Raw genomic sequence first — 12,029 nt, 5'->3', positions numbered from 1 at the left:
AACAACCCATGAGGTGGGTGTAATGATTATCCTCAATTCCAGATGAGGTAACTGAAAAATAAAGAGGTTAAATAAGTTACCCAAGGTCACATAGCTACTAAATGTCAGAGCTGGGATTTGAATCCAAGCATTCTGGTGTCAAAGTTTCTGCTCTTAAACCATTATGCTAAACTGGCTAACAAAGTAAAAAAGTATGCTGGTATTAATTCTATTATCCTTTCAGCAAATCATTATTGTTTCAAAAAATATCCGTTGGTTGTGATTGAAGCCCATGATTTGCGGGCCACTCGCTGTTGTGGCCTCTCCTGTTGCGGAGCACAGGCTCCGGACGCGCAGGCTCAGTGGTCATGGCTCACAGGCCCAGCCGCTCTGCGGCACGTGGGATCTTCCCAGACCAGGGCACGAACCCGTGTCCCCTGCATCGGCAGGCGGACTCTCAACCACTGTGCCACCAGGGAAGCCCTGAAGCCCATGATTTAAAGGGGGAAAAAACACCTCTTAAAGCTTAGATATACAAGCACTGTTATGGTTTTTGACTATTGCCTGCCTTTCACTTGCTTATTAGATGTTAACCACTAGATCTAAGCAGAGAAACAGAGCATGTGAGTGTGCCTGTGTATTTGAGTGTGTGTGTGAGATGAGAAAGAATGTGTGTCAGTGAGAAGGAAAGGTAAGGGCAGGAGAGAGAGGGAGGGAAGAAGGAGGAAAGAGAGAATGAGAGTGTGTGTGTTAGTTTTTAGAGAAACTCCTGAAAACACAGCAAACTGAAGCTAAGGTAATGGTATGTCTGCAGTGTTGATCTGAATAACCAATGTACAGCTCCACTGAAATAAGAGTGTTTCTCCTCCATCAATAGCTTTGTACATAGATACTAGTTTTTTAGTCATTTCATTTTCCATATTAACCTTTTTAATAGATGACAGCTCTTGGTTTAGGCTGGAGTTCATGACTGTAATCAACTTTTCATAATTTCCTAGGTCTAACAATCTGTAATATAACCACTGGACTCATACCAAAATGGACAGGAATTACCAGGAGTGACCCTATGAAACCAGAATGAAAATACACAGAAGGTATACCATTCCTGCATACTTTGAGGAGGTAGATGGTGGAGTTGATTTCATTCACATGCCTATGAGCAGCGGCACCAGATGACACACTCAACAGACCAGATTTGCTTTCTTCAATAGAGAGCGCTGCTAACCGAAGGTCATCAGTCAGATCCCAGATGCACTTATCACAGCCTGGGGGTAAAGTGGGTATGTCATTTCTTCAAAATCAAAGGTCAGCTGGGAAGCATGCTGCTTTAAGTCGATTATTATATGCACTTTCTTGGTTAATACTACTTGTAATTTTGTTTCCTGAGGAGTTGTTCTGGGCCAGGAACTAGTCCTTACACTCAAAACAGAGTAGGGCCTAAGATGAGCTAAAGTGTTAATCGAGCACTTAAAACGTAACAAAAAAACAAACACATGCAAGTGAAAATTAGGTTAACATGAACACTAAAGGCTGAGCTGAGAAAGAAAGGAAGCACAAAGGGCAAGGCATCTGAGAGATGGGTGGCAAAGGAGAACCCTCTCTCCACTCTTCTTTGGTGGTAGGAAAGCTATCTGGGATGACTCTCTCCATGTCAGGCTTTGGGCTTCTGCTTGGTGCCGGCTAGTGAAGATGGAACGTGCCAGGTATTCCCCCTCTCCTAGCAGCTTTTCTTACTGCCTATTCAGGCTCTAATGCCTTCACCTCACCCCAGGGATGTCTCAGCGCCTCCCCATGGCCCGACCTCCTGTCGGGATGAATGGTTCAGCAGAAGCAGGTCTGCAGGACATCACTGTTTGCGAATATCACTCCCTGATAGCTGACGAACCTGCACACATGGTTAGGTAGGTGGCAGTTTCTCGCTGCTTCCTGCATTTCACGTTTGAGTTCCTCTGACCACTGTCATCACCCCCAGGACCCAGCGCCCTCCTGTGACACACACACAAAGGACACCCTTTGAAACTTTTCTGTTCCCAATCTCTTTCCCCCAGACTGCACTCTCTTCTAGAGAACTGATAAATGGAGACTAAAGTGTTAATGGTTGTTAATATGTTAATTTGTTATTTGAAGTTCAACGCAGACTTCCTCATATGCTCTCTCAAAGGAATGGCTCCCCAGCCAGTACATCAGGCTGGTGGAAAAGATGCGTAGGGCCAAGCAGGCACATTGATGTCTTTAAAGTGACCTTGCTTAGGGGGTCACCTATGCTGTCAGTGTATAAACTCTGTCCTGCTTGTGCCTCCCATCCTATGTCACCTTCAGTAATATTAATCTCTTGTGCCTAGAGGGACTGAGCGGCCAAGATACTTTTGTTTGGGGGAAGGGATATCTAATATTAAAGCAGTCTTTAAACCACTCTACCTAAAGCCAAATATTACTTTCTTGATAGAAGGTTTTCTAAGGCAAAGCTTTCCTTAAATCCTTCTAAAAAATCAATCATGGACTTCTCTAGGCTAAGCGCTTGAAGGATGCTTGAGAAGTCATTGAGACCGGGTCTGGGCATTTGTTTTGAAATGTTTCAGCAGGTTCTTGCACCATTAGGAATACTCATGATTTGAATAACCAGAGGGGCAGGAAAGAAAAGGCAGCTCCATTTCATAAGGCCTGAATATTATATTTCTGTGCCACTTCAGATTTAGAGTGATTTGAGAAAAGCCACTTAAATCTCTTGGCATCTCAGTTTCCCCAATGTTGTAAAGCGTAGTCTGTGGATTACTTTATCTGAGGACCTGAAGAGATAATATAGAAAAAGGAGCTAAAATGAACTCAGTCACTGGGAACTGTATTTCCAACTTAGCCTTTACCTACTAAGTAAGATGCCGAACTTAAAGACTTGATAAAATAAATTTTCTAAAATAGAGCTGTTTAAATGTAAATCACCTATCTGCCCATTGGAATCAAGTGGACTGAATGTCTTTTGTTTAGGGTCCATTTGGTTGAGGCACAGACAGGGTTAAAGCCAAGGGTTGGACTCAGGCAGTTTCTAGAGAGAGTATTGCATAGCTTTTCTTAATCCTACACCTGCAGCACATTAGAGAAAGTGGGGTTAGTCAATCATGTACTGTTATTTTTACTTATGGTTGGGCAGTCCATGCCTGTAGGGGGTTCAGAACCTTCTTCCAAGCATTCTCCGGTTACGCTGTCACATGGGCCTCCCCCACAACTGCACACTGTGGGAAACAAAAACAAGAGATTAGGGATTCATTTCTTAATGCCTAAAGTATGGCAATGTTTTTGTGGTTTGTAGAAATACTGGCTATTGGTATATAATTCTTCAATGGGGATTAATTATATTCTTTCTTAAGATCGTGTGGAATACATGATTTAGTGATTATTCCTCTCACCCAATTAAGCCCCAGCTCAGGGAGATTTTCAAAGGTGACTCTGGGGCAAAAGTAAATCTAAATGTTCTAGGATTCCTTTCCCAACTATTTGAGATTCTGACATGACTCTGCAACTGCTTCAGTCCAAAGAGCTCCTGGTCAGTTTCATAAGGTACAAAATGATCACAGAGTCCATCATTCAGCTGGAATCTGAAAGCCATCCTTTCATCACAGTCAAATTCTCCAGTTAATCCAGCTCCAGGTTTGATTACTGCCAGGTGTGAGTGAGGAGACCCAAGAGCGATTCTTGGGTCCCACAGTGCTTGACTCTCGGCAAGACTGACTCCAAACCTCCAAATGACAGCTATCAGTGGGATAGCTAGCAACAATGTCGTGGAAAGAATTAGGACCATATTTACATAAATTTAGAAGATCTGGGCGCCTATTATTAATCTACTGATAATTTTCAAGAATGCCTTTTGGAAAAAACCAAAAACAAAACCCCAGTCTCACTAGACTGTTCATTTTCCACTGAGTTTTGGAGTGGAGATTAATTTTTTTTAACATCTTCATCGAAGTATAATTGCTTTACAGTGGTGTGTTAGTTTCTGCTGTATAACAAAGTGAATCAGCTATACATATACATATATCCCCATATCTCCTCCCTCTTGCATCTCCCTCCCACCCTCCCTATTCCACCCTTCTAGGTGGTCACAAAGCACTGAGCTGATCTCCCTGTGCTATGTGGCTGCTTCTGGAGTGGAGATTAATTTTTAATATTTACAAAGGATTTCTTAAGCTATCTAGGCTAGCAATAAGCTGGAATTGTGAATTTCCTCCCACCTCTTAACTGTCTTAACAGAATAATCATAAAAAATTAGCTTCAAGGGTAACATACATTTATTACATTTTGGCTGTTTAATGTTCCACAAAATGTAGATTTATTAAACAATTCAGCAAGATCATGCTTTATTGCTTCTAGCATCAGCTTCTTTTCTAAGACTGATCTGCATCTCTGTAACTTAAACATGAGTTGACATATTGATATGAGTCAATGTTTTGAGAATCAGGATGTCAATGTTTAAGTCTTTGATTCTGCCAACACTCTTTCTGATGCCCACTTTCTCTCTCTTTAGTCTGACTGGGCACAGAGCTCCTCTCTCCACTCTGTTATTCTCGGGGTTATGCTTCTGTGCACATAGCTTTCCTGGAAACATGTTTACTTGTATTGCTTCTGCAGATCATATTTGTTTTCTTCTCAGTTTCAAACTCTTCACTTCTTAAAAATCTCTTCAAGTGGAAATCTGTTTCAGTGAGAGAATCTCCAATTGAAGCATGCCACAAGAGCACAATAACTCTCCCTCACTCTTCTTCCCCTCAAAGTCACATAAGAGAAGGAATATTCAGTCTCAGCCTCCCTTTAGTCCTAGAGGAAGGCAATTTAACTTTTCTTCTGAAGAGCTTCACTCTCTGAGGCAAATGGATTGGAGAAATCCTGAATAAAATTTGTACCTTTCAGTCTAACTGAAGTCTGACCAGGAAGATATATTATCCCTGAAATATTTACTCTGATAATTTGAGGAAATAGGGGGATGATTAAACTACCCATGGCTTGCTAATCTATTTCACTGAAATGTTGATTTTACCAAACGTAACTAAAAAGAGACACATAGCTTGCAGAGTAAGAAAATTGATGTCAAACATGCAAACTTTCATTCAGTCCTCTGGTCAATGACAGGTAATCTATGGAAGTCTGATTTACTTATTTGATCAAAATTGAAAGGACATAAAGATGATAAGACAAAAGTTCACTAGTGTTAGTGTCTCATGGTTCATTCTACCCATGAGCTAAGCTACATTAGTCTTGATAAAAATACCTACCCCTAGAAGTATGGGATGCACATTCCTATATTGCCCTGGAAAAGTGTCAAGGGGGTAATTGCAATATTTCCCCAAGATAAATTCATCTAAATCCAGCACTGACAGAGACCCTGCTCCTATCACACATGTGCTGGCTGGGTAGCTGCTGCAGCATGCACAGAACCATACCTGCACAGTTCTTGGCTCTCCTGGCATCCCCATAGTAGCCAGGTGCGCAGTGTTCACACTTGAATCCGGTGGTGTTGCGTAAGCAATTCCTACACTGGCCAGTGACCTCATCACAGTCTTCAAAGATCAGGTTAGGATCTGAATTTCCACTGCAGTCACATTTCTTACAGGTGCTTCCAATCAGCAAGGGGTTTCCATAGTAACCAGGAGCACATCTGAAGGGGAATCACATGTTAAAAATTTAGCATCCATAGTTTTCTTCCTTTTTAGCTTCTTTCCTACCTAGAAGAAAGTGTAATGGATATTTGTGTATTGCTCTCCCAGAATTAATTCCCACTCTCCCATCTTCCTAATAGGACCAGACTTTGTTTTTAAGGAACTACCCCTCCCCATTGTGTTGCAGCCCATTCAGTTCGGCGAGACCTTCAGGTGCAGGAGTGTCTGGATATGACCAGGGTGGGGGCATTTCTGGTCACTCCAATGACTGGGGTGCACAGCTGGCATACGATGGTGGTACTAGATATGCTACATTTGGCCGTGAGATATGCCACTAGGGCATAGCTAAGAATTGTCCTGGACAAAATGTTAGTAATACCTTTACTGAGAAACACTGGTATGTATTCTACCTTGCCATAGTGAATTGTTCTGATAACCTAAACCTGAGCCAACCAGTGCCTGGCATTGTCCTGGCCGAAATGGTTTGGCTCAGGAGTGATTCAGCTGGAGTGGACTCAGGGCTCTTGTTTGAGGCTTGTGTGAAGGTCTTCTCTCCCTCTGCAGGTGAATGAAGAGGCAGGCAGCACGCTTAGCTCTTGCAGCCATCTTGTGACTGAAGGAAGACAGTGCAGAGACAAAGCAGAGGGCAGAGCTGGGAGTACCACAGATAAACAGAGCTGGGGCCAGATGGCCATTATTCTGTATGTTTCAGATATATGAGCCTACAGAGGCCAGGTGCCTAACTGTATTTGCTGTGGAGGCAGAGCTGAGGCCTACAGTCATGCCAGCTTGCCTTAATGAGAGACTCCAGCCCCGGTGGAGAGCAGAGGGTGAACTACTTCCAGCCTTTGCTGGCCTTGCCAAGCTATGCACTCTGGGGGGGGGCTGCCTCTGACCAGAGGAAAAGACCCTTTCTCTACTTTTTCCAAAAGGTAACCTGTCGGCCAGCAGAGGCCCTGCTCTGAGTGATGGGCCCACAGGCCCCACCTAAGGGGGTAGCTGCTTCTCAGCTCCTATCAACTGTTTCTATACTGTAGCCTTGAGGGAATGAAGGATCTATGTTGTCAGATCTTATTTTTAAAGGAAAAAGTTGAAATTCGGATTTTTATGTGAAATCTCAGTTTTTAAAGGTTGGCTCAAACTTTGTAAGAATACTTTTTGAGGCAAACTACACACTTTTTGGCTGGCTGTGGCCCCCTCTCTGCTATGGACCTAAATCAGTGTTGAAGACTGGCTAAGGTGGGCTGAAGATGCTTTGGGAGTGGCTGGAAGGAATGTGCAGTCACACCGTCATGGGGCTGAAGGTCAGGCACAGGAGTTAGTTTTGATGAGAAAGAAAAAGAAGAGAGCCAGTGAAGGTTTCTGAGTGATAAAAGTGACGGTGAATGAAGCTGGTGTTGGCATCAGAGTTCAGGATGGACTCGGGGCTGGAATGGGAGACCAGGGTTGGGTGGGGAGGGCCTGGGGTGGGACCTATGCCTTGGGAGTGGAAAGGAAGAGAAGACTTTCCAAGGACACCAATAAGACCCAGCCAGCAATAATAGGACACCACCTTTTTAAATGCTTCCATTTAAAGTAAAAGAATCATGATTCAGAAGATTTGAAAAATAGAGAAATGAAAAAAAAATCACATCTGTAATCCCAAGACCTTAACAATCACTGTTCAACATTTTGCATATGTTTTTCCAGGTTTTATTCCTATGTCTCAGTTTTTTGATGTAGTTGTCATGATGGTGTATGTTCAGTCACTTGCAACGTATCTCATGACTTCACCCAGGTAAATTCATTTAGTTACCACAGACACCTGGGAGGTAGGGCACACAGGCTTGGCATTCCGAGGCTGAGAGGCTACTTTGGTTTTTCAGGCTCACATGCTAGGAAGTGACAGCGTAAGACCCAGACCTTCTGACCCTGATGCTCTTTCCTTTGCTCTGCCCTGGACCACACTGCTGCTGCTATAAATGAATGAGTGAATTCATCCAACAGAAGGACAATTCATGTCTATTTTGTGTAAGGCACAAAGAGACAGGAAGAGGAGAAACACATAGCCTATGCACTGAAAGAACAGGAAAAGAATTAGGCATAATTACACAAATTCTAGAAGTCGAGGACTATGAAAAAGATAAGAATGAATGTAAGTGCCACACAACCCACAAAGAGACATGCCCCTGAGGAAATGTTTGATAAATTTTATTATTCATACTCATGTCTTTGTACCTTTGGTTCACAGGCCCTCTTGTCCCCAAGTCAGCATAAATCATTCCTCTATGGAACACATGGCTGGATTGAATTTCTATCCTGTGCTGCAGTTCACCAAACAGAATATTAGATACTTAGGCTCACTAAAATGGGACTCAGATCTGCCACTTCAGTGTGCAGCTGCGAAGCCTGAAGTCTGGGAGTGAATGGACTTGTCCAAGCTCACAGAAGCCAGATGCCAGTTGCTTCCTTTTCTCTGTTTAATTCCACTGTATTTGATCTCCATAGGTGGTCCCCTGGTCTTCTACTAGTCAGAATCTCAACCACAGTGGAAACCTACTTTGAGTTACTTTGAATTTCAAGAATATCTTTTGGTGGTAGGCTCAGAGGCAATTCTGAAGTCACAGTCCCAACTTCAACCCTACAGATTTTATAGAATGAGCACACGAAGGTTTTGTACTCATGGCACCCTCTAACCCTGACTTTATAGATGAGGAAACTACAGCATGGAGAAGCTGGACAACTGGTTCACTGCTTCAGGGCTCAAGCATCGTATGGGACTCCAAGCTTATGCTCTTTCCACTCCACAAATCTGGCGTTAATGAGTTAACTAATAAGTCCATTAATGATCTAACAGTTGAGTAATTAAATGCTATCTATTAATACACCTAATTCCTGTCCTCAAAGAGCAAATTACAAAGGATACAAAGGATACAAAAGGACAAGGAGTCAGATTTAGAGTCAGCATTGGAGCCCAGGTACCCAGTACTGGTGCACTTTTATTTTCTTCCATAATCTTGTTTCTAGCTTTATTAATGACTTGATTCACTTGGAGAAAATAGAGCTGATAAAATTACAGTGTAAACAAAAGAACTGTGACACACAAACTTTGTCATTTCAGTCAGTGATCATATCATTTGGGAAAAATGGAAAACAAAAAGATACGTTTTTTGGAAAAAAATGCTTTTGACCGAAAACTATAATTTTGGGAATTTTTGTAGTGCTTTCCCTCTCCTCTGCTCCTTCTCCTTTTCTTCTCTTCCCAAGGCCATATACCTCTTACTGAATGCCTTTATCAAAGGTGCCAAAATTCCCAGCCCAGGTGACATAGAAGCTTTTCTGGCGGGGGATGTCACTCTGTAGCTGTCATCTGGGTTAAATTAAATGAAGGAGAAAAAAGCACCTATTACATAGTAGATGCCATATAAATGCTCTCTACTTCTCTACGAATGACTGGGAGCTAAGACTAGGAAAATATAAGTAACCCATTCCAGGTCACAGAGCCAGAATCCAGAAATGGGGCAGGGCAGAGAGTAGGGAGTAATAAGAATTCTATACAGATAACAGGGCTGATACCTTAAGTTTGAAAAACTTGACGCCTGCAGAAAGAATCAGGCTAAAGCCCTGAATCATAATATAAGCCTCAATAAATGTTAGCTTCTTCTTCTTCTTCCTCCTCTTTATTATTGTTTTCTAACATCAAGGTCATCATCAAAATCATTATCACTGTCATCATCGTCCCTGATGATACTATGTTCGGCCTTTCCTGTTAGGATTTTCAGGTCTCCCTGAATTTGCTTTAATTTGCCCCATTCTTCTTTCCTGATCCTTAAGCAATAAGATCCACATGATAAAACCTCATACGGTTTTAGCATGTCTCTCAATCCCCTGCAGAATTGAATGGATAAAGGTACACTGTTAAAGCTGCCACAAGAGACAATGTGGAATACTAAGGCATTGATATCATATATGTTTATTAACTGAAAACTTTGTGTTGAACATTGAGGGTCAATTGTGTGACCTTAGATTAAGTCTCTTCATAGCTCTTAGTCTCAGGTCCGTCATCTTTAAAATGTACTACTTAGGAGCAGAGGGTAGGTCATTCTGGAATGAGAATGAGAATTCAAAACGCCTGTCCATTCGGTTGTGCATTTTATAATTATTTGCATCAGAAGATGACTTTCATTTGCAACCTCTATTCAATTCTGGGTCTTTGATTTTCCAGGCATGGGGTGGGAAGTGGGGGATCAAATGGGGCAAGAAATGACTGACTCTTGTCACTACATCGTGCCTTCTTAAAGGAACATTAAAAATTCTGGGGTTTTTTTAGTAAAAAAAAGTTTTAAAAAAGTATTATAGAAGCAAATATAACTCAGTGCCTACAATGTTTTAGACACTGCAATGGAGGAAGAATGGATAGAGAAATAAATAAGATGCTACTTCTGCTGAGAAGCTCATATTTCAATGAGATTTTAAAAAATTGTTTGATTTTGAACAAGTGGCTTAACCTCTCTGTCTCACTTTCTTTCTCTGTAAATAAGGATGAAAATGGTATCTCATAGGATTTTATTTTGAAGTTTAAATGTATCATTGCAAGTGAACTGCTTACAACAGTGCCTGGCATAGAGTAAGCACTCAATAAATGTTAGTTATTATTTTTATCATCATCATCATGATCATCATCTAAATGTAATAAAATGTGGTAAGCTCTACAGTTGACCTGGTGGACTTTAAGAGCAGCAGGTCCAGCATGGGGAGTTTAAATTGTGAGGTGAGAAAGGACTTTGGGAAGAGACAGGCAGGGCCCAGAGCAGGCTAAGTAACATGGACCTTACTGGGAAGACAAGCGTGCTTTGAGCTGCTCTGCACAGTACTAGAAGAGGCTCGTGTCTTATGTTTAGACCAGTGTTGCTCAAAATTGTATATAGTATGGATCCTTGTGAAAAGAAAAACATTCATACAGAATATCTCTTCCAGTGTTCATTTAAATTACCTTTAAATATTTCAAACATAAAACTAAGTAGTAACTCCTTATGTCTATGACTTGTATACATCTTGAAAAACCAAGATAAATTTTCCGAATAAAACAAAACTATAAAATGGATCGAATTCAAATGAACACTATTAATTCAGGGCAACGGATGATGTCGTTGCAACTGAATGGTTACTTGTAATGTGATGTGGTAGAGGATTGTTTGAGTTCAGCATGCATGACCTGCCCTGTGCTATGTCATGACTCTGTGTGCCTCACTGTCATGTCATTCGGCCTCCAGTTGTCTGTAATGTCTCACTGACACACCATCAGCCATTATTTTCTCCTCAGCTCTGAGGCAGATAGATCCCTCTTTATTATAAAATGGTACTTCAGAAAGTCCAGAACATGTTTCAATGAACTTTTTTCTCAAGATTATCACTGAAATGAAACACTTTTGTGTCACTGAGAACCCATGAACCTCCACGAATATTTCCAAGGACACCAGTCAGTGGCTCTTGAGCCCCAGTTTGAGAATCACTGTTTTGTATTTTGCGGGTGTGGTATTAAAAGTTGAAATAGAGCAGTAGTTCACAAGTCAGTGAGAGGACTGGTGTGAGAACCCAACGGGGAATCAAAATATGGGTCCCCAGGCCTCACCTGAGAGGTCTCTTTTCAGTGGGGCACGGAGCGGGTGAGGGAGGGCTAGGGAATCCAAAGGTTTCCAGGAGATACTTACACACAGTCAGACTTGAAAATCACCCCGATTAAATGATCTTTAGGTACAGAAACACCCAGAGTGTTCTTGTTTGAACTAATGAGATAGATATCCATGCAAATCAGCTGCATATTTTGGAAAGATCTTGTGGAGAGATCTGAGTTTACAAATTTATTGAAAACATATTAGATGAAGTTTAATTGGGACAATTTAACAACTTGATGAGTAAACTCAAAACAGAACCCCCTCTCAGTCCCAGAGTCAAACAAATCAAAAGTAGTTAAGGCCACCTCCTGTGGGATGATCCAGCCCCCCTGTGGGAAGGAAACTACTCCTTTCACTACGCTTTTGAAGAGCCTCTGCTTGCCCTCTCTTTAGCTTTTCATTTTTTCTGTCTTGCAATGAATGGTTTTCAGGTTTGTCTCCTCCCCTAGCCTTGACTTCATTGAGGACAAGAGAACATGTCTTAGATGTATTGCATCCCTAACTCTTCCCACCGATCTGTTTGTGTGGTCATTTCTATTTTGAAAAAGAGTTACCTGGATTGTCAGGTCAATTTTTGATGTAAAAGACCTCAGTGGATTCTTTTTAAAAGAACAGGGTGAGAGGAAGGGTGGATGGGAAAGAGAAGGAGAAATGAAAGTTGCTCAAAGTGATCCTCCCCCAATGCAGATGAAAGGCCTTAGAAGGGATGCTTATTTCCAGCACCTTTGTAAATGCAGCCTCCTGTCAAAGG

The 12,029-nt window shown here is 41.8% G+C and overlaps 1 protein-coding gene across 3 annotated transcripts in view; it reads right to left on the bottom strand.

Moving 5' to 3' along the window:
* Window positions 1-12,029, bottom strand: part of LAMA4 (laminin subunit alpha 4) — a 151,366-nt gene that overhangs the window by 78,976 nt on the left and 60,361 nt on the right. Inside the window, exons 6-8 of one of the 3 annotated variants that reach the window (XM_060167319.1) lie at window positions 5,409-5,623; window positions 3,111-3,206; window positions 1,093-1,244 (exon numbers count right to left, since the gene is read on the bottom strand). In XM_060167319.1, the coding sequence (XP_060023302.1) occupies window positions 1,093-1,244; window positions 3,111-3,206; window positions 5,409-5,623 (463 nt within the window). The remainder of the gene's footprint in view (window positions 1-1,092; window positions 1,245-3,110; window positions 3,207-5,408; window positions 5,624-12,029) is intronic. The other 2 variants (XM_060167320.1, XM_060167321.1) reach the window with 2 other exon arrangements.

The sequence above is a fragment of the Lagenorhynchus albirostris genome, chromosome 12, assembly GCF_949774975.1.
Source record: "Lagenorhynchus albirostris chromosome 12, mLagAlb1.1, whole genome shotgun sequence".
Lineage (NCBI taxonomy): Eukaryota > Metazoa > Chordata > Mammalia > Artiodactyla > Delphinidae > Lagenorhynchus > Lagenorhynchus albirostris.
Note: the sequence above shows the minus strand (reverse complement) of the source record. Positions and strands in the feature narration are given on the sequence as shown.